We start from the raw sequence: 23,397 nt of genomic DNA, 5'->3' as shown, positions 1-23,397 counted from the left end.
ACTGCTTAAGTTTGTTCCCTCTGACTATGAAGCACAACCCACAACAACCGAATCTGATAAAATAAACTGCTTTTGATGAGACATCTTTTACTATTTTATATTGGAGACCAGCAGTTTCTGACTGTATCAGGAAAAGAAGCAGAGGTTGTGAGGGGACCATGAGACTGGCAGACTGTTTACATGGTTGGAGGAGAGACCAAATTCTATTTCTTCTATCTACTGGATTACCAGCGGGTTCTATCACTTTCTTCCAGATTAGGACTCATACCAAAGTCCTACAGTACACCTATCAACATTACAAAGAGCGAAGCACGGTAGGAGCAATGATATTATTACGTTAGTAGCAAACAACGTAAGTTTTGTGTAGTGCGTCTAAGGAAAAAAAGATACAAAATCAAAAAGTGTATAAACGTTTTGAACCTCCGAAATTCCGCACCCTTTCCATATTGTGGCGCCATCCCTGGTGGGCGATAGGAAATGACACTCCCGTCTTCCAGTCCGTTCGCGCTCTCCGTTAACGACAAGAGTTGCCAGGCCGCCAATTTCTTGGCGCGCGACGCTAGAGCAGCCACGCTCCCTCCCGCCATTTTCTATGGAGTTCGCTAGGTTCTCTCTCCTTTAGCTCGGAGGGCCGTTAGAGCCACCGCCCATGGCGGGCTAGGAGAAAGCTGTGCCCCGCGAGAAACTATGCTAAGGGCTCTAGCCTTCGCGACCACGGTGCTGGTGCTGGTCAGAGGGTTCCCCACACTGGGCCCTCCTCTTGTCCTGGGGGAACTGTCGCCGGGTAAGGATAGACCTTGGCTGATAGGGAATGGGAGTGTGGAAAGTCCCTTCCGCCTCTGATATTTGAAAGGGAAAGTTCTGCGTGCGGGTTTTAGGGAGGCTCTTCCTCCGCTGCAGCTGTTAAAGGGGGCGGGATTCTTATGTTTCAAGCCTCTGTATTTAATCTGTGCTGCCAATCCCAAACATTAAAAACAATTTTAAGATGACTTTTACAGCTGATAGAAGTGTTTTGAAACCAGAAGGGACCTTTCCATATTGGGCTCTCTGTTCATCCTAATGGAGAGAAAAGGAAACTGCTTGGGTGAAAACAGGGCTAAAATGCGGGGCGGAGGTAGTAGGAGCTATTGGGTGTGGGCTGCAAGTAGGGTTGCCAGCCCCAACCTCGGTCATTGGTGGGGAATAGGAAAGGGGGAAGGGATGCCAGACTCAAGTTGGAAAATTCCCGGAGATTTGGAAATGGACCTTGGGGAGGACATGGACTACTGTATGGAGTACAATGCCATAAATCCATCCCTCAAATCATCCATTTAATCCAGAGGAACTCATCTCTGTAGTCTGCAGATGAGCTGTATTTCCAGGGGATCTGTGGGTCCCAGCTGTAAGCTGGCATCTCTGCCAGCAAGCTCAAAGGGGACATTCAGTTTCATCATGTTTTTTTTTTTTGTTAAGTTTTACTATGTTTATGTGCATCGTATATATATATTTTTAAAGTGTTATGGCTAGCATTTAGCAAAGATGTGGGTGTGTGGGGGGTGCTGAGTGAAATTAACATATAGTTCCTCATCTGTGAAACTAATGGGAAAATATCTGTGATCATTTTGACACACTCCAAAGGAAACTTAATTAAACTTGGCAGCACTTTTTGCTTTTCTGTCAATTTACTGTCAATTCTAGTTTGTTAATTTATTATTTTAAGTATTCCTGTAGGGTCGCCTCTTTGATTTGAGTATATATTGATGGCTTTTGTGTTGGCTGATTAGAAATATAATTTATTGTGATCTTGAAAGGTAACCTGGAATTTAAATGCTACCCAAGAGCTTTTAAACTACTAGATGGTATACTTAACCATCTTGTACTCAATGGTAAGTTTTAGGAAATAGGAAAGATACTGGTAGCTTTAGTTGCACAAGGAATTCATACAGTAAGACAGCCTTTCTCAACATTTTTAACACTGAGAAACCCCTGAAACATTCTTCTGGCTTCGAGAAACCCCAGAAGTGGCACTGTTGTGCAGAATATGGTTGGGAAGCATCGCTATGTTACACCTACCTAGTCCCCTAGCTTTCCTACCCCCTCCAGGCCCATCATTGGTCATTGAGCCTTCGGGGAGGGCGGTATATAAATTTAAATCTAAATAAATAATTTGGGGAGGGGGTGGATGGTCTGACATGACCATATATGGTCATATCTCCTGATAAATGTTTAACAAATTTAAACAATATGTTAAAATTAATTAACTTCCACCCATTTAGGAAACATTTCCAGGGCCATCAAGGAACCCCCAGGGTTTCATGAAACCCTGGTTGAGAAAGCCCTGCAGTAAGAGAAGAAAGAGACGTCATTTTTCTAGCATTATTTATACAATAAATTTTTAACTTCTTATTAGAATCCAACACAGCTAAGGAAAACTTATCAGTGTCCTCAAAGCCCCAAGTCTGGCAGGGATGCAGCTCAAAGCAGAATATATGAAAGCAAAATAGTTGGGAATCAGATAGGTATGTTGTTCTGAAGCTGTAGTACATATCAGGGAAGACCCAGTTAAATTTTCTTCTTATCAACTATACTTTCTGAAGTACTGTGTAGTTAATAGAGGAGTGGAACAGAGAATAGAATCAGTGTGTATGCATTGTTAATTTCACGTTTGTTCTGAGAAGTACTAATAAAATTCCTTAAATAGTTATTTGGAAGAAAATAGGAGTTGTCCAAATTTAATTAGTGATGATTATTTTTCACTGCAATTTCTTTGTAAGAAGTGTTGCCTAAGGCAGGAGTAGTCAACCTGTGGTCCTCCAGATATTCATGGACTACAATTCCCATGAGCCCCTGCCAGCAAACACTAGCAGGGGCTCATGGGAATTGTAGTCCATGGACATCTGGAGGACCACAGGTTGACTACCCCTGGCCTAAAGGAAAGGTAGGTGTCTTTTTGATATCTGCCCCCCACCATCCCCATGCCTATGAAGACATTGGTATGCCAGGAAGCAAAATGGGGGAAAGGATGGTTGTATGTGGCCAGACTGGACGAAGTCAGCATTTGCAGCGATACCAGCATTTCAGGGATTCACCTTGGACTTGGTGGTTGTAGGTTTGAGAGATGGCTTTTTTCCTCCTACACCACTGACTCCAGCAGTGCTGCCACTGCCTTGGTAATTTTTCAAGTGATATGTCTCTAGGGGCCAAAAAATTACCTGATGTGCCAACATCGGCATGTGTCCCCAAGGGTTGCGTGCCTCTAGCCTACAGTAGAGTTGATAGTGTTTTTTGGTGAAAGTGATGCTTCTGTTGCTATGTTGATTGACTGAGAAGGGAAAGCCTCATTCTTTGTATGGCTCATACATGCATGGTTTTTGTCTCCACGTGCAGAGCTAGGGTGTGACAGAGATGGAAGCTTAAGTAGCTTTTATGATTTTAATAGTCCTAATACAAAATACATGTGGAAGTGCAATCCCTGAAATTTTCTATTTTAAAAGGTTTTTTTGGGGGGGGGCAGCTGTGTGCAGACCTGGTGATCAGTTTGGGCTCTGGGTTTTATAATAAGCAGCATTTAGAAAAAAATCATAGTAGTTTAATATCCTTTTAAGATTCACTTTTATTGTTTGCTTTATTGCAGAGCACATAGTCAAGTATCAGTTGATATCAACAGCAACCATGAAAAATGGTTTGTATAAAGCACCGCTGCATATGATCTTAAAACAGTCAATATTGAAAAGGGGCAACGGAAATTATAAAAATTTCAGAACAAACCTGGGAACACCTAGAAAAAATGCAAAGAGGAACCATCAACAAACAAGCAGGCTAAAAGATATATATCAAAGAAACCGATATCTAATTACTGATGAAAGCACCATTGTACAAGTTTTAAGAATGCATTCAAGACCAAGAGAGCTAATTTTGACAGGAAAAAAGCAGTTAACAAAAGTATCCAAGAATATTCTGAAGGATGGAAAACTTAATGTTTATGCAATGAAAATGACTGTATTCTATGATGGTAAAAAGGAATCAGAAAATAAAGAAATGGAACAATTAAAATTAATATATTTTAGGAATAGTTACAAATACATAGGAAGTTGGCTACCACTAGCTATAACACTTCAATCAGAAACAATGTTAAAAGCTGAAGAAGTATATTTAAAGAAATGTCTGGAAGACTTGGGAAGTATTGTGGTGTTAAAGATAGTAAAACATCAATCAAGAAGAAAACATACAGTAATAAGGCTGATGACAAAGAAAAAATGCCAGAACAACACTGACAGAGTGTTAGATTCTACCAAAGAAAGAGAGAACAGAAATGTTTACTATAAAGATCAGTACAAAATGTTTATAGAAGTAAACCAAATATTAAATGACAAAAGTAAAGGGCAACATAATGGATTTAAGACACATGCTCAGTTATCTTTGAATTTTCAGCAGAAATCTGATTTTCTTGTCAGACAAAAGATTTTCTTATCAGAAAAATGTAGAACAACTAAAAAAATTATTCAACATAGACATAGCTACACCACAGAGAAGATATTACTGGCACATAAAACTGTGCTGTCTTCCATTAAAAAAAATCAGCATCCTACATTTAAAAGAAAAATGGCAAGAAAGAAAGAATTGAGGAAAAAACAGTCCATAGTATTCATAACTATAAGAGAAAGTACAACTAGAGAAATGGAAATTTCAACAAAACTTTACTGCATGGAACCTTCATTTATAAATAATAACTTTCTAGCTATTATATCTGATAAGATAACGGGTGAAGTATTCAATTCAAAAATAAACCAAGTAAAGTCATCTGTCTACATGGTAGAATTGTTGAAACACCTCTTGCAACCCTTTCAGAAGACAAACATATATTTTAGGGTTGCTCAAAAGAGATTTAGAAATTCAGCTCTAAAAATACTTGTAAGAAAAAAGCATCTTGGTACAGAAAGTTCATTAAGTGTGTCACATCTTTATAAACACATTTGTCAAAGTCCATCAGTTGTTGAAAGGACTAAACGATCAACAAAAGAAGAAAATGTCCAAATATCTGTAGGTAGGTTTTTATTGATTGGTATATTTGCACTATATGTTTTCTAAGTATGTCGATATTTATATGATAGTACTAAAATATTGAACTGTACAGACTTTTCCAAAATAAATTTCCCTTTCCTGTAATAGCAAATAAGGACTTCTTATTAGCTGAGGGACAGTTTAGAGACACTGGGTGGGATCCAGCCAATGTTTTCAACTTGTAAAAGAATGGAGGAAGGGGTCTTTAGTGACATGATATTGATTTCAGTGGTTTTGTAGACTACCACAATCTGGTGGGATTTTCATATTAAGAATTTAAGATTTTCTCGCTGGTCCCACAATCTGGCAAGAGTGGGAGTACTTAATCATGAACTGATTTCCTCTTTCTCTGGTCACAGTTTTTGTAGCTTTGGTTAGACCCATTCTGTGTTTCCACTGTCAGCTTGTAGAATGGCCAATTACACATTTTGCTAAAGACATTTGGCAAAAAGGTTATATCCTTTTTCTTCAGGCTGGTTAGAGTGATTTTAGTTGTAATATACTTTTAATTTAATTTTGATTGCTTTCAATGGAATGAGGTGGTGTATAGGTTCAAGACCACAAATATTCAATCTGTAACTGGCCATGAACAGTCAATTGAAATGACCCACTACCTTCAGACCAGTCAGGTCCAGAAATATTGTAACAACCACAAAGAACAATAATTATTGTATTACATTACAGTAATGTTCTATGCAAGTAATAGTGACAAAATAGTAAGTAGTAACAAACCAAAGACATGTTATATGTAATATACTAATATATGTTTTAATAAGGAAGAGCATGATGGACACATAGTTAAGAATGTCTGTGGCTGAGGTTCCAGTTACACATACATATCCAGTGAACCCATACTTATGATACACATTTCTCTTACTTCAGTGAAAGAGAACTAGAAACCAATAGTGCAATCCTAAGAAGAGTTACAGCTTTCTAAATGTCTGTTGAAGAGTGCTTGCACTCGAAAGCTCATGCCCTGAATAAATCTTTGTTGGTCTTAAAGGTGCTACTGGACTCTGATTTTATTGAGCTTTCTAAATAATTCACAGTCAGTCAGTGTAAATGGGTATATCTCTACTCAGATTGCACTGAAAATTTTACACGTAGCTTCATTATTCTTCAGGCATGATTTTTAATGCAACACATTATTGAAGCTGCAAGACTGGCTTTTTCACTGAAAGTAACACTGAAAATACAGGAACATACTTAACTATCTTTACTGAATAAGAGCACATGTCTACTATTAATAGGGGCTTTTTTGCATGGCAATGATTTCCTTTGGAATCCCCCTTATTGCTGCACCTGCAAATACAGTCTGATCCATCTTATTGGTGCACCCGCAAATGAAATGCTGCAGCAAGACTTCAAGAAAATGGGCTTCCCCACATTTTCTCTGTCCCACTTCCCATAGGGGCCATTTTTCCCAAACAGGGAGATTTTCTGAGTATTTTTAATGGTAAGTGACATATCAATATACCATTATGACTATGTGTGTGTTGCTAATTAAAATAAAAAACTACCTCTAAATCCCCTGGGAAAGGGGAGGAAATGGCTCCACAGAAGCACCACAATACTGTGGGGAAGCAGGGGGAAACTCCATTTCCCAATAGCATCCAACCTGAGGCAAATCTCCAGTGTGGAAACAACCTACCATTGGTTCCCTGGGCTTTTAGGTAGTGAAAAGTTTTTCTTAACACTAGTTACATGAACTCTTAAACTTCTATTTGCCAAACATACATCCTACCTCTGAACCTTTCTCAACCCCTTCAGTCTGGTTTACATCTAATAGGTAAAAGTTACCAGTACTCATATTTCAGTTTCAGAGTCTAGACATGGAACATTCAGCAGGGATGGCAGGGGAGAAACAAAAGCGGCAAGTAGGGGAAGTCTTCAACATGCCTCTTTTGACCTCTGAGCCTTCACTATTTTAATTTTGGAACAATGTGTTCTGATATGTGAGTTTACTGCTCTCAGGTCTAATTAGGATCTATCATAACTAAAGAATCCAGTTTGACATCTGAGTCAAACAATGTAGATATTTCCAAAACTTTGTTGTTTAAGTAACTTTAATTTAATTTAAATTTTATTATTTATGTGTTGTTTAAATAACTAATAATAGCAAAATAATAATGGAAATGCTTTATACTTGATAATTTAATATTAACTAAAATACTTGTTTTATAGCTTTTTTGAAGCATTTAACCTCTACCCTTGTAGCATGTGCTACTATTTTTGGAATGGCTCTCTCAGTTTTGTCATTGGCAGCATGTTACTTATACTATAAAAGAAGGTAGGCTTAAAAGTTTTATTAATATTCCTCTTTGTTAAAATACCCCTCATGCTAACTTTTTAAATGTTACTCTGATGAGTATTAATATGTTGTATGTGTCAAGCGTTGAAAGAACTCACAACTAGCTTCTTAATTAAAGAAAGCGTTTATTGAGAAGTACTAAAAACTCAAGACTGGCAAAGTCAAATCTGACTTGGGTACAGATTTGCTTCTTCTTATCCACCCATTTCTCCCGCCCAAAACTTGAAAGTTCCCAAGGGAGGGGAGAAGGAGAGAAGAGAGTCATGCAATTAAAAACAGTGATACATTCTCATGACCTTGGCTGGCTGATAATACTGCTGGTCCCAGCCGAGAGGCCTCAACCGGTGATAAGAGTTACAGTAACATATAATTCACTTTTACTAGATAGCATGAATACAGGGCCTGAGGCATCCAGGCACCAAGCAATTAAAACTGTCATGGAAGAACTCAGGCTAATTTATGACAGGATTCTATCAATCCTGACAGTATGGCTCCTACATGTCCAATAGCTACTAGAGATAACAAGACCAATTTATATGTGTATTGTTAGCCTTGAAAGCAAATGAGAATAAAGCAGAATATAAATGTCAAAGTAAATAAAGAATATTGGTAATGCAATCTAGTATTTTAAAGTACAATATGGAAATCAATTAGGCCAATCTTCACCTCTGGAACTAAAATGATTTAATATAGGATTTAATATATTATATGGGAATCAGCCAGTCAAAGGAATGTGTTAGTGTCAAGTGTGAATCAAATTAGATTGTCCATGGGACTGTTGGAGAATAATGACACTCCAGGACACTATCTACGTAAATAATGCAAAACAACTTTGGCACCAGGTTAATGAGATGGCTGGTCGGGTTTGAAAACATTTCCTTTTTGGGTTCAACCACATATTTGACCTCATACTTTAAATTTTCATACAAGTAATATGAACCATTAGGACACTCATGTTTTTTTTTATATGATAGCATTTTCCTAACAATCAAACTTCAGTATTTTGTTACTGAGAAAGGGGATGCAGTATTGTTTTGCAGGTAGCACAACGATTGCAGTGTCATGGAACTGACATGGGTATCTTTTCTGTTGTGGCTACACTGATCTTACAGACATTTCTGAAAAGACACATAACAGTTGCATGTATTATTGTATTAAGTTTTTAAAGGTGCAAGTTTTAATTATTCTTTTTGTATTCCTTATTATGTGAATGAATATTTACCATTACACAAATGAAATGTACATGTACATTTTTCTAAAGTTTTTTAAAAATAATTTTATTATTTATTATTATATGAAGCATTTACAGAAAAGTAAAGAGAAAAAAGCGACCAGCTGATATGGTTTGCCATCCTTTTTTAACATACATATTCAGTTCCCATCACCTATTAATCCTAATCTAGAAGTTTTTACCATTTTTCTTAGCAAAATGATTGTTAATACATATGAGAATATGATCTATTATAAGAATATATTCTATTATTATCTTAAGTGATATACGGTCAGTCCCTTCATAAATTGGCCCTGACCTAAGAGTTACTGCTGCTGTCTTGTTAATACATATGAAGTATAGTTTGTCATCTTCTTTTAGCATACATATTGGCATACATATTCAGTTCCCATCACATATTGATCCTGATCTAGAAGTTATTACCATCTTTCTTAGCAGAGTAATTGTTGATACATATAAGAGTATAATCTATTATAAGAATATATTCTATTATTGTCTTAGATGATATAAAGTCAGTTCCCTTCATATATTGGTCCTGTCCTAAGAGTTACTGCCGCTGTCTTCCCCACAGGAAACCAGGAGAATGCTCCACTGTTCAACACATCCTTCAGGTGGTAGCAGAAAATGAAATTGTGTTTTTTTCCATAGTAGAGTATTTCTGATTGTCCTTCTGTCAGGGCCAAAGAAGTCTCTTGCTTGATTCTTGCTTGCAGTCGCCTTTAAGTAGGCTCTGTATACTTTATCAATCTGGATCTCTTCCTCTGGTCGCACAGAGATATCTCCTGATAGCTTTTTGCGTGCTGTCGCCTTTGAATAGACTCTTTTTATTTTGCTGATCCAAATAACTTCCTGCTCTAAATAGACTTCCAGGTTTTCGGTGCTTTCCTTCCTTAAATCTGTTTTCCCAAGTTCTTCCAAGGTGCTTTGGATTTTTACGTCCCTAGCTCTCTCCCCCTCCTGTTGATTAACTTCCAGACTTTGAATTCTCGTTTGTATTGTTGACTGAGCTGTGTCCTCTTCAACTGCTCTCTCCAGACCGTCGGCTCCGTCCAAAAGCTCCCCCTTAGTCCCTCGGATTTCCTTTTCCACCTTATTGACTGCTTTCAGTATCTTTGAGTTCCCTTCGCATAACAAATGGAAAAGCTGTGCCTTAGTTAATTTTTCCATGGTTCTAGGCAGTCACAAAGTATAAACAGAAAGTCTCGTGAGGTCTCGCGGGAGCACGAGCGATCCCAAATTATCAGTTTGTCGATCTCCGTATCAAGTCAGCTTCCCCCACTGAACTCTCCAGCAAAGCTTTAAAGTCTCTTTTTTCTTAAGCTCTCTCTTTGTTTGGTTAGTGGGTATAATTAGCTGGGAGCCTCACTCGACGAAAGAAGGAATTCACTTGTAAATTGGTTGAGGGGGGGGAGAGCTTGTGGGGAAAGAAAAGGAAAAGCCAGAAAGCTTTCAATCCTTACTGTTGTAGACTTCAGCTCCTGTCAGTCTAGTGAAAGATGATCTGGGAAGAATGTAGGGTCAGCTGGTCGTTTCAGGCTTAGAAAGTTATTTACGACAAGGGCGCCATCATGACCTTAAGCACATGCCACGATTGATCCGGAGAGCTTCGTCTCCCTCCCTCTCCACGGATCTGTAGGACCCTCAGGATGCCGTTCCCGGTTCCTGGGGCGACCGGCGAGCAGATTTGCGTATCTGCTCAGGTCCGCCAGGTGCGGTTGCTCCTGACCCTCAGCATGGCTTAAGAGCCGGACAGAAGCCCAGATGTTACGGCACCATCTTCAGTCGTTCTCCCCCATTTTTCTAAAAAGTTGGCAGGGAATTAGCAAAGCTAGCTTTGCCCTCCATTCTTGTGATATGCACTTCCACTTCATGAATGTTTAACTTTATGTTTTAAAGTACGCTTTTTGAAAACTATGTACTCTGCCTTCCCAGCAGAAAAATGCACATATTAATGATTTTTAAAAAGGCAAATAGGAACATGACTGTTTCTCCATGGGTATACTAACAGTGCCATTCTAAGGAGGGTTAATTGATGTCAGTGGACATAGAATGGTGTACTTCTGTTTAGGATGGCTCTGATAATCTCTTCTCCATTATTAATTAATGAATTTAAAACATTTATTAGCACCTTTCTCCCTTGCAGAATTCAAGGCAACTCACAGTATAAATAAACATCATAAAAAGCAATTAGAAAACCAATAACATCTCTTCAATTAGGACTGACAATAATACAAGCTAAACGCTCTAAATAAAAGTATCGATCCTCAGGAAACAGCTCAAGACAATGAGGGGACTGGGCATTCCACCTTGGGAAGGTTGTCCCATAATTGTGGGGCTTCCATGGAAAAAGGCCCTCTCTTGTGTACCCACCAAATAAGCATATTTAATTGGTGGGACAGTCAGGAGGGCATTTCCCCTCAATCAATTCCTGGGCAGGAACATGCACAAGAAAGCTGTTCTTCAGATACCTCCGTCCCAAGTCATGTAGGGCTTAAAAGGAAGTCAGTTATTATACTACTGTCGATTAATTACACTATCATAGACTGTCCAAATATTTTGCCTATACTGCTGTCTGCAGTCACAGGCACATAGAAATTACCAGAGATTTACCATGCTTTAATGTGCCATCATATATGACTATGGTGATGCATGTGGCTTTCTTGGTAATAAATTGATAATGTTCTCCTAGTATGAATACAGTATTAAGGGAAATTAACATTTTTATATTCTGGGATTACATTTATTTTTAAACAGTGTGAACTTTAAATAATAATTTTTAAAAGAAGAAGAGTTGGTTCTTATATGCCAATTTTCTCTATCCGAAGGAGTCTCAGAGTGGCTTACAGTCGCCTTCCCTTTCCTCTCCCCACAACCGACATCCTGTGAGGTGGGTGAGGCTGAGAGAGCCCTGATATTACTTGCTCAATCAGAGCCGTTGTCTCAGTGCTGTGGTGAACCCAAGATCCCAGCTGGCTGCATGTGGGGTAGTGCAGAACTGAACCTGGCACGCCAGATTAGAAGTCCGCACTCCTAACCACTACACCAAATCTATGTGTAACTTGATGCTGTGTACCAACCTAAATTTGCAATCCTCTGTGCAGTCCCACAATGGAACTGAGCATGTACAGGCTGGCAGCAGAGAAAGAACTTTCTAGGTAGAAAGGTGTCCCTCTCCTCAGTTGTCCAACATGACTTTTCTTGCTGAATTTGGCACACTGAGGGGAGAGGCACCATTTCCCCTCAGTTCCTTCTTAAGACACCAACAGAAAAATATGTCTCTCTATAAAGCCCATTCACTTGTCATGAGATGGATCATCTACTGATAATGTTTTTCAATTGGCATATATGTGTTGTTCCAGCAGGGTTTTTCATCTCAAGGCAGACCTTTGGGAGAAAGCCTTGACCGTCCTTGACACCCCAGCAGCATAGCAATCTGCCTTGCAGCAGTAGTTATCATCTGTATCCGCTCCGCGGGAGCAGTATAAATAAAGCAATAAGGGCCCTCAAAGAGGGCCCTGTCCGGGATGGGGAAGGGTGGCCATTGGCCCCTTCCCCTGGAGTGACAAGCAGGATGCCCAATTGGCAGGTGCAAAGCGCCTGCTGATTGGGCCTTCCGCGGGTCACTCTGGCGACAAGCCACCAATCGCCAGCCGCACACAGTACGGCTGTTGATTGGCCACTGGCCCCAGACCTGACGAGTCAGGAGGTGCAAAGTGCCTCCCGATCTGCCCACTCCCTGCTGTGCGCAGCGTTCTCCCCACCGCCGCCATTCACTGCTGGCCCGCTGACACCCCAGGTGGTCGCTGGGGAGAAAGCCCTTCCCAACTGGGGAAGAAAGCCCTTCAGAGAACCGGCTAACGCCCTGCCCGGCTGCCTGGGAAAGGTGGCTGCCCGGGGGCGGAGCCCTTCCCAGGTAGCCGGGCAGGGCGATCACCTGCTCAGAGTGCCAGCGAACACCCTGCCTGCCCGGGGGTGGAGAAAGCCCTTCCCAGCTGGCCAGCGATCGCCCTGCCCGGCCGCCTGGGAACAGCTGCAACCCGGGGGGGGGGGCTAGCGCCCGCTGTATTATATTTACAACGGGCTTAATTTCTAGTAACAGCGGGCTTAATTTCTAGTACTTAACAACTACTGTTTTGTCCTTAAGATTGGTTTCATCTCCCAATCCACCTTGGCATCAGTTCTGATCACTGATTCCATCTTCAGTCTAACAGAGTACCTCAAAACTGCCTCCATAGGAGGACAAATCCAAGTGAAATAATTCACATAAGTCTTCAGTGGTGCCTTGGGACAGATCTGGAATCCGGTCCTTCAGTTCTAGTGGCTCCTTCAGATTGGCCATGTTGGATGAGGAAGAGGGCCCTGCTCCCTTAGCTCCATCTAACACGCCCTCACCTTCATGAACAGGAAGACTATTACTCTGAAGGGGAGAAACCCTCTGCTCTGTCCTATTCTGGTACGGAAAAGGTGCTATACAACGGTGGTTCCCAACCACCGGGCCACGGCCCGGTGCCGGGCCGCAAAGGCCCTGGCACAGGGCCGTGGCTCCCTGCCTCCGTAGCGCCATGCATGTGTGTTTACGACATGCACGGCCGCAAACGTGCATGTGCGGCACTACCACGCATGTGTGGCCAAGTTGCACATGCGAGTTTGTGGCCGCGCGTGCCACAGATGCGCATGCGCGGCCGGGCACTCGCCCTCCCCGCCGCCGCTGGTCCGCAGCCTAGAAAAGGTTGTGGACCACTGCTATACAATTCCAGTACAACCTTTGCAGGTTATGCCATGGTTGGTTCCATACCCACTGAGTCTATGGCAGCTTTATCCCTATGCTCTGTCTCTAGCCTATGGGCCTGTTTGGAGAGAGGACCACCTTACTTTGGTTCTGAGTGTTCCCTCAGCTCCATTTCCCTCCATATACTTGTTCCAGGACACTCCTAATCTACATGCCTTGGACACGGAGGACAATAGGACTTCTCCATCTGAGCTTGGGTCCGATTCCATGTGGCCTGTTCCCAGATGAGGATGTGTGAACTGTTTCTTCCAGCTCATCCAACTAAGTCTTGCATCTCTACTCAACAAGTGCTCTTCATGGTTTAGTCCAGTCTTTCCCAACCCCTGGGCCGCGAACCGGTACCGGGCCGTGGATCCCTTGGTACTGGGCCGCGGCAGGGGGAGCAAGGCACGGGCGCTGGTGTGCTAACGGGCGCGCCTCTCCCCCCCGCGGCATGGAGCCCAAGCTCAAAAGCAAAACTCTTAATGCCCTGTATTCAGAAGCACCTGCATCAGTCACCTTCCCTATGTTAGAGGACTTTCTAGCAGAGGGGAGGCTCCCTGCTGTGCAACAACCTCCTTCCCCCCCACCACCATTCCAGAAACAGCACTCTGGCCCCAGGATCCCAGGAAAGAGACGGGACAGGGAGCAAAGGAAAAGGAAATCCAGTCTAACTAGACCTAGACTCCACAGCTAACTCCAGGGACCTGTGTCTGTTCTAACGGATGAGAAGGGACATAAATTAGATGCTGTTTGTCAATGTGCCCCCACCCACCAGGACACCTGGAAGGGAGGAGGAAGAGACCAAGAAAGGACTCAATTGGGCTGGCCACTGCCAGAACGGGCTGGAATTTCCAGGAGAAGCCCTCTGCCGCTCCTGCAAGAGAAAGGGGAAAAGTTAAAGGGAAAGTTGTAACCTCAGTTGTGGGCATGGCTAGGAAGGGAGCTGGGAAGTGAAGGATATAAATGTGATTCTAGCAGAAGCCAGGGGGAGGCAAGTGAGCTGAACCAGTCTCTGGGCTAGGAACTGCAGAAAGGCACTGTCAGGCCTTCCAATCCCAATTTTGAGGAGGTGCAAGACTGCAGAAGATAGCATTCCCCAGGCAGAAGCAATCAGCGTGACAAAGATCTGTTAGGAAGACTGTCTGTTCCTATTTACCCATCCACCACCCTTCTCTCTAGTTGCTGAGGAAGCTCAATCCAATCTTGGCAGGGACCTCTGTCTGCTCTAACGGATAAGAAGGGACATAAATTAGATGCTGTTGGTCAGTGGGCCTACTTTTGATCTGGACATAATATTCATATAGTCAATTACCAGACCATAATAGCCTGGTAATTGTGGGGCCATATGTCATCTTATTTGGACTTCCTTCGAGAAGATGAGAGCCTCTTGTGGCACAGAGTGGTAAGGCAGCAGACATGCAGTCTGAAAGCTCTGCCCATGAGACTGGGAATTCAATCCCAGCAGCCGGCTCAAGGTTGACTCAGGCATCCATCCTTCCGAGGTCGGTAAAATGAGTACCCAGCTTGCTGGGGGGTAAACGGTAATGACTGGGGAAGGCACTGGCAAACCACCCCGTATTGAGTCTGCCATGAAAACGCTAGAGGGCGTCACCCCAAGGGTCAGACATGACCCGGTGCTTGCACAGGGGATACCTTTACCTTTACCAGAAGATGAGTTCATTAGCCAAGTGGAAGCAGTGAAATTGTCATAACAACAGATGAATGCAGGCTACCATACCACTTATTGTTCTGCATGTGCTATGGCCTCTACCATTACACTGTGACATCATGTTTGGTTAAGGTCAACAGCATTGTCATTTGAGACCAGGGCCAAGGTTGAGAATTTGTCATTTGAGCCTCTCAATTATTCTCCACAAAGACTAAGATGACACTTTGACTCAAAAAAAAAAGAAAGAAAAAGAAATAGGCAGACAGCCAACTCATTGGGAGTGACATCTCAGGTGCCTCAGCAGTACAGGCCTCTTATCAATATCATTCTTTCCTTCTCATAGCAACTCTACTGGTACTCCAGGTACAAATCCACACATTCAAATTAGATATGTTTTGAATTTGGTTGGGGAAATTAGCAAGCTTCATTGGAGGTGGGTAATAGTGGGATCTCCACGTATGCTATAAATTAACTAGGGAAAAGCAAGGTTGAACAGGAATAGATAATAGGGGGAAGTTGCCGTCACAAAGCAAAGATGTCATTGGGTCCAACAAGAACAACCAGCATCTCTGAGAAAGAAGTAGCCTACTAGCAAGCAGGTGGTATATACAGGGTACCCAAAAGAACACACACACAAAATGGTTCTGAATGTTCTCATTTAGAGAAAATCTGTGTTGTCAGGCTATGGCTGACGTGACAGCCCCTTAAACAAAGTCATAGAAACATAAATTGGAATGCATCTCCAGGGTTATCTATTCCAACCCCAGCAGAATGCAGGAAATGGCCACAAGAGCCAAGCACCTACACAAACTGTCCACCCGCTTACAATCTGCCTAAATTCTCAGCATTAGCATTTCTGTCAGTGCTTGATGTGATTTTTGTGTATGATAAAGAAACTATGATGCATGTGATGGGTCTGGGTCTGTCCAGAGTGAAGACAATACCCGGAGAAGAGCCTCGGAAATTTCCCAGTAACCAAACAATAAATCATGATTATTCTACCAGGGTAGCCAGAGCTGTTAGCATGTCTTGACAGCCCCTAGATTTCAGGACAGGAGATGGCTAAGATGAGGTAGGCTGTTAATTGAATTCTGTGGGTGTGAAAGGGATGTTTAAATAATGTTAGAGTGTGTAAATTCCACAGAGCAAAACCTTTTTTCCTCAGTTATTCATGTCTATCATCATTTCAAAAATAATAATTTAAATGAATACAATTATTATTTGAAGTCTAAACTTGTTTTTAACCAATATATTAACATTATATAAAATGTACTAGGTGCTTTCATCCATATCCATCCATATAATAATCAATAAAATGCAGAAAACCAGCAATTTGTCTTAATGTCACATAGATAAGTCCTTTGGATTCAGAACTTGTCATAAAGGGACCATTCTTTTTTACTTATGTAATCGCATCCATATGTTAAAATGTGTTTCAGGCAATTTAAACCCTTTCTTGATGTTGTACTGAAAGGTGGAGAATCCCTACACAGATCTAAATCCAATGATCCAAATTGTTGTACTCCTATTTCTCTTTCTCAGGCTTTTCATTTTGGACAATCACAGGTAAATTATAGTATTTCTTTGATAAGGAAAAACGAACCTTAATATATGTGTCCTATAATTTCTATCACTGGATTAGGAGTAAACCAATACTGCATTGATAAAGCTGGCAAGCAGATAAAAGTCCCAATGAATATCGAGATGGGATCCGGACCCCCACAGAACCTGTAAGGGTGTTAGGACTGTACTCTTAATCATTCTCATTCATGCATATTTCATCCCAGTAGGGCCAACATCTAGCTTTGGAGCCTGGATGGAGGAAAATACATAATGTGTAATCTCTGTCATTCTAAGTAAATGTGCTTAGTATCACAGTGCTACAGGTGCTTCCAGTGAGTGTCCATGTCATAGTGTAAAGCTCTATGATATCAGTCCGAAACATTTTGCTAAAGTTTTGAAAAGCAGTATTATCAGTGACTCCAACACACTTGTATAAAAGCCTTGGTATGCAGTACTAGTAATAAAGCAGTTGTTCTGTTCTGAGTATTCTTAAATTTTGTTGCAAAAAAAATGTTATGATTAAGGAATAAACTAGTCTAAGCTCATATGAATCAGTACAATTTAAATTGTTTAAAATTATGTTTTTGGGGATTAGGTTATTAATGTACTTTAATTTTATCCAGAACTAGCCTACAAGCCTGTTGCATCCAAGAATGCAATGGGCTCTAGCAGTGCGTGCCCCCAGAGGGGCCTGCTGGTGGCTGACCTACCTGAGCAATTCTGGTGGGGTCGATGTGCGGGCGGAGGGCACGCAGCAGTTGAGCGGGGCGTCATGCCACCGGCTGGGGCAATGGCCCCGCAGCTGGTAGGGCTGGCGGATGGTGGCCGAAGTGGGAGCCCCTCTGGCAGGTGGGGTGACAGCCGCACTGCCAGTTGGCCCACCATAGCTGCTGGGTGGGCGGATCGGCCAGCAGTGAAGTCACGGCGCCATGGAAGCGCTCTCCTCGCCAGCCAGGCAGCATCTGGCATCGAGACTGGCTGAGCACCTGGATTGGCCCGTACAGGCAGAAGTGCAGGCCAGACACCCAGAGGTGTCCTGGACAGCACTCCGCCCAGAGTGGTGTTTCCAAAATATTAGAGCCACCAATGGTTAGGATGTAAACTGGACAGTTCTTTAGAAACTATATTTTAGTAATAAATTATAACAAATAAATATTATACTGTCCTGATCTGGATTTCATCCGATCTCAGAAGCTAAGGAGGGTTGGCCTTGGTTAATATTTGGATGGGAGACTACCTAAGAAGTCCAGGGTAGGTACACAAAGCCAGGCAATGGCAAATCACCTCTGTCATTTGCTTTGAAAACATCGCTGGATTGCCGTAAGTTGACTGCAAGTTTCCACCACAATATTATAGTAACTATAGAGGGTTTTTTGGGGGGGATTTATAGAAGTCAAAAAGCAGGGCTAATGGCACTTGCTTTCTTACCAGGCATTCGTAGCTTCTCCTAGGATGCTGCTTCAGTGACCAATTGGGCCTATCATACCTTGCTTAAGGAGGATGTCTAGTTGGGTGTTGTTCCTGTCTTGCATCTTTGCACCAAGCTCTTTTTTTGGGGGGGTAGGGGGGATGGGGGGGTGTCTGACTGCCACATTCAGCTGAGTAGTAGACAGTGCCAACTCAGGGTAGTATTAATATGGTACAAGCCATTTCAGTAACTAGGATTAGCAAAATTCCCTTTACAAAGTACTTTATTATATACTATTTTAAATATTATAAGTAATATTTTAATACTATTTTGTTTATTTCGGTAGGAATCAAGCAAGAACCAGACAGCAATGGCAACAGATTCTAAAACTTTTCCCAGGGAGCAAAAAGGAAGTTACACTGTTGATAGCCCAAGCAAGATAAAGAGAAGTATAATGTTGATCCTGTGGAAAATATAATTATATGAGGGATCTTCAAAAACTTTCCACACCTTTATATTTTTGTTGGAAATGGTGAGGGCGGGAGTACTAGTAATTGGTTGTGTCAGAGAGTGTCATGTGACTAGTCTGTCTGACAAACTGGCCGATCTTGCAGTGTAGTGTCGGAGTTGTCACACTGGTGAAGATGGCTGCAAAACCTATAAATTGCACCAAAGAAGAACAGTATTATGTCATACACTTTTTGTGGGCAGAAGGTATGCTGGGAGCACTAATTCATCTCTGCCTGTGTGCTCAGAATAGGGATAAAGTTCTCTCTTGTAGAGTCATCAATGAGTGGCTTGAAACATTTGAAAATCGCCGTACTAGTGTGACAGATGCAGAGTGCTCCGAACATTCACAAAAAGCATATGACAGAACACTGTTCTTCTTTGGTACAATTTATAAGTTTTGCAGCCATGTTCACCACAGAATGACAACTTATACTAAACTGCAATGTCAGCTGGCTTGCCAGACAGACTAGTCACACTCTCAGACATGACCAGTGACTACAACGAAAATATTAAAGTGTGGAAACTTTTTGAAGACCCATCGTACAAATGTAGAAATAAGAAAATGAATTTCACTCTGATTAGATTTTAAGGAATAAAGAGAAAATGTTTCTAACTAAACATTTCAGTCATATTCTTAGCTTATGTAAATGTAACAAAATTTAGGATATGTGTCTTTAAATGACTGAGTCTGATAATAACATTTTATTTTTGAAAACTAGAAAAGTCATAGATAAATACATTTTATTGAAAAACCTATTACTAGGAAAAGAATAACCTTCTGTGTACAATAATACTTTAAAATTGAAGGTTTCTGGTGGACCGAAAGGCAGGCTTCACTCATGAGGCAAGGTCTTCTGCAAGTGCCAAGTGCAAATAGACAAAATCAGCAACTTCCCATATGCAAGCTTTTTCCATTGTGGCCATCACTTGGTGGAATGGCCTTCTTGAAGACGTCTGGAAGGCTCCTACTCTTCCGACTTTCCATAAATTATGTGAAACTGAATTATTAAAGAGGGCCTTTCTATACAAGCAGTAAAATTGCACAGTACTAAATATTTCAGAGTTACTTGGATAAATTATTACGTCTTGTCAATATTACTGCATATGCCTTGATGAGACTAGGATTTTACTATGTAATTTTTGCATCATTTAGAACATGTTAGTACTTAGGTTTTGCAACAGTTTTGTTTACAGACTTCTGGTTGGTTCTGCGATCCTAATTTATATTGAACTAGCAAGAAACCCATTGCAACCAAGAATGTAATGGGTGCTTGGACCTAGGGAACACCAAGAGGTGCAGATCTTTCTCTGTTTTTCTCTCTCTCCCTCTCGCTGCGTGTCTCTCCGTGTGCCTTGCAACAGGAGGCATAGCAGGTAATTAGGGCTCGTTCTTAGGTGGGAAGCAGGGATGGTATGCAGTTTGGGACAGCTCTCTGTCTCTCCCTCCGTCGCAGCAGGAGCCATAGCAGGTAATTAGGACCCCTTCTTAGGAGGGAAGCAGGGCTGGTCTGCAGCTTGGGGCAGCTCTCTCTGTGTCTTTCTGCCTCCCTCGTAGCAGGAACGATATGAGGGAATGAAGGCTTGTGCTTAGACTGGCAGGGCTCTGTGTGTCTCTCTCTGTCACTGGCATAGCTGAGAGGAGCCAGTGTTGTTGGCTGTACCCTGATTGGCCCTATTCCAACTTGGACAGCCAAATATGTTCCACCCCCTAGGCTGCTTCACAAATATATAGAGGAACCATGGATAAGGATTGTTCATTGAATGTTGCATCCTGTCGATTGTATTGACTCAGTCTGCAATACAACTTGAGTCCAAGAGAGGAAAACGAACAGTCAGACAATCAGGCACAAGCAAACATCTGCATGCCGTGTTCAGATGATCATATAGGAGGTGTTGTTTATCCCCAGTTTTTAAAGAGATGTCTACTAAAAAGGTATAATCTTGTTTGAGTTGAACCCTTTCATAATACCCACGGCTTGTTCTTCCATAGTATTGTTTTCTAGTGCAGAGGATAATGCTTCTAGTGGGATAGGGATAAAAGCATGCATCTTTCCCCCAGCCTCTTTCACAGCTTTCAACCTCTACATCTTTATATTATGTGCCTCGCTTTGCAGATTTACAAATGTTACACCTAGGTATCTAGATTTATTAGTAGTACAAATAGTAGATTGATGAAATTGTACTGGCTTCCCACCTGTACTCACACCCCCACCCTGGGCTTGGATATTACATCTATAGGTGGAGTTTTTAGATGTGTTTTAGAAATGTTTTTAAAATGTTCAATTGTGATTTTAACTGCACTGTTTTATAGATGTTGTTCACTGTCCTGAGTCTTCTTCAGTGGAGATGATGGTCTAGAAATTCATATAAATAAATAAAATAGTACATGGCCTAAGGCAGCCTTTATATCATGTCCAAGCTTATTTAAGAGATCCTTTCAAATATGTTACAACATTTGCATTAGAGAGCTCATAATTTAGCAGGGAGAAACTTTTCTGGCCTTAATATTCCTTTTAAAATAATTTCAGTTTCTAGTATACTTCGCTGTACAACTGTACATTTTGCCTGCAATACACTGAATGTTTTGTGTATCTCTATATTATTACTACTTTTGAACAGTTTGTAAAGGCCACCCACGTAACTTCAGAATTTTCTAAATAGCATCTTGGGTTCTCTTTCCTTAAAGGTCACCGATTCCTTGAGTTCTGGCAGTGTCTGTCCACAAGAAGGGGCTATTACCACAGAGACCATAGTGTTGCAAGGACTTCTTTATGAGGAGATGCTCATTCGGATCTCTTCACATATCCATTATGTGTGTAAAGAAATAAAATATCCCCTTCTCATGCAAAATAATAGGACGAACCACTAGTACTTGTTCACATAAAAAGCTTCCTCTCCTGCTATATTCTCTTCACAGCTGAAATATTTACAGCTGAAGTATTCATAAACCTGTGGTATGGGACAGCATATAGATACTAGATAAGCATCTAATGCATTGTACATAAGCATCTTATGTATTGTAATGCTGTTACTTAATAATTATACAGAAGAAAAAAATACAGCAAAAACAAACAGAAAAGGGGAAGGAAGTTTCCTGAATGCCAAGCAGCTTATCTTTCTGCTGGCTTATACCAAGCTCCAGGCTGCACTCTTCAGGATAGAAGCCAAAGGACCTTTGGTTTGTACCTCTGGCCATGTCCAGCCCTCAAGTACCTTTGAGCATACAAGAGAACAAACATAAGATACTATTCAGCTGCTGCTAGCACACTAGCTATCAGGATCTTCCCTGCCAGTGAAAACATTTATAATTCTACACTAGTTGAAATATTTATAATTCTAGATCTTCTGAAAACTTCCAGTTCCAATTACACTTGGGTTCTTCAGCCACCCATATGAATCTGCTTTGTGCTGAATGATATCCTTGGTCTATCAAAGTCAGTATTGTTTACTCTGACTGGCAGCAGTTCTTCAGGGTCTTAGGCAGAGGTCTTCCACATCACCTGCCCCCTGGTGCCAGAGACAGAAGCTGGAACCTATTGCATGCAAAGCAGATTGCCCCTACCATTGAGCCACAGCCTCTCTGTGCTTTTTAGTATTTTTAAAAGCTTACTGTCAAGCACAGTAGTTCAATGCAAGCATCTTCAATAACTCACCTTTAATTAAAGCTTGCAATGTGGAACCAGATTTTAAAATTCCATCCTATGCATTTCTGTTCCTTCTCTGCCTCCCCCTTACTTTACCTCTCTAATTTCTCCTTAGCTTAATACAATTAAATTGTGATGCCATTAATTTGGATCAGTTTAGGCTGGGGCACAATCCACCAGTTGATAACCTACCGTTTTAAGGATATGGTTATTATATCACAGAATGTGTATATGAAATTTTAAAATGTATATTTCACAGTTAAACTCTTCAAGGCCTTCTAAGGCTGTAAACAATTACATCCTTCTAAGCCCATTGAAGTCAGTGGATTTTAGAAGGGTATAAGCCTGCTTATGATTGCAGTCCTAATTATCTGCTCTGAAATGTACATGTTATATATGGCTGTAGTTAATTTATACACATGTAACGAACAGTAGCAATCTTTTTTTCTTACAGCTACTAAATCTTGTTCCAAAGAGGGGCCTGATGTTACCATAAAAGAACTGTATGCCAGCTCAGATGCAGACCGCAGTTCAAATGGGTCACAAAGAAGTTTTACTGTAAAATCCAAAGCTTACTTATTTCCATCTTGGTCCAGTGAGAGTATGGGATCACTCTGTGATGATGATGTATGTGATGCTTCCTCTTCACAACATTCCTCATCAGATGAAATCATCATGGAACATGAGTTCTCAAACCAGCCCAGGTCCAACACCAATCAAAAAGAAAACACACCAGTTTCTGTGGCTTGTCATTCAAGTAAGAACCAAGGGCAAAGTACCTCTAGTGATGAATTGTTGCCGATAAAGGAACTAAGGATTTCCAAGTCAAAATCTGAAAATGATATCCATATATCTACTAGTAACCAATTGCGTCCAGTCCGCTCATTTACCATTTTTGACGGAAGACACAATACATGATCAGTATTTGTATATTTCACTGGATAGTTTTAACTACTAATGTTGATTATTCTAGTTTTTCTTAAAACAGGAACTTATTTAAATGAATATGCTTACCTGAAACATGAAAGAAGAAGCTGAATTTTTTCAGATAGGAAAGTCACTAGACCACAAGAATGTGCCTTAGCATTATTTCTAAAACTATAGTATATATGCCAGACAAATTCTGATTTACTTCTCAAAAAATAAATCTGGGTAAACTATTTGAAGTCATTTTAATTTGGGTGGCAGTAGGTATCTGTGTTTGTATTAAGAGGATGGATTTAGCATGGGCATAAGTTCTTCATAAAATA

General features: G+C 41.2%; 1 protein-coding gene across 2 annotated transcripts; it reads left to right on the top strand.

Annotated features, from left to right (window-relative positions):
* Positions 1-645: 645 nt before the first annotated feature.
* Positions 646-23,307, top strand: LOC143835700 (uncharacterized). Of its 2 annotated transcripts, XR_013230314.1 has the most exons (7): positions 646-784; positions 3,614-5,023; positions 7,225-7,330; positions 16,462-16,588; positions 18,340-18,442; positions 21,190-21,315; positions 22,602-23,307. XR_013230314.1 is itself a non-coding variant. In XM_077333781.1 (6 exons), the coding sequence occupies exons 1-6, from the start codon at positions 688-690 to the stop codon at positions 23,063-23,065; spliced, it is 2,307 nt and encodes a 768-aa protein (XP_077189896.1). In that variant the 5' UTR covers positions 652-687; the 3' UTR covers positions 23,066-23,307. The 2 variants fall into 2 exon arrangements, 1 of the variants encoding a protein (XP_077189896.1); XM_077333781.1 differs by lacking the exon at positions 21,190-21,315 and having other exon boundaries at positions 652-784.
* Positions 23,308-23,397: the final 90 nt, after the last annotated feature.

This window comes from Paroedura picta, chromosome 4 (assembly GCF_049243985.1).
Source record: "Paroedura picta isolate Pp20150507F chromosome 4, Ppicta_v3.0, whole genome shotgun sequence".
NCBI classification, from domain to species: domain Eukaryota; kingdom Metazoa; phylum Chordata; class Lepidosauria; order Squamata; family Gekkonidae; genus Paroedura; species Paroedura picta.
The sequence above is the reverse complement of the archived record's forward strand: the minus strand, read 5'-3'. Positions and strand labels throughout refer to the sequence as shown.

What these genes read in the sequence shown, in the direction of transcription:
- LOC143835700 (XM_077333781.1), top strand. Translation starts at nt 688, where the DNA reads ATGCTAAGGGCTCTAGCCTTCGCGACCACGGTGCTGGTGCTGGTCAGA. An exon ending in CCTGGGGGAACTGTCGCCGG is followed by an intron (nt 785 to 3,613) that starts GTAAGGATAGAC and finishes GCTTTATTGCAG; the next exon opens with AGCACATAGTCAAGTATCAG. An exon ending in TACTTATACTATAAAAGAAG is followed by an intron (nt 7,331 to 16,461) that starts GTAGGCTTAAAA and finishes AATGTGTTTCAG; the next exon opens with GCAATTTAAACCCTTTCTTG.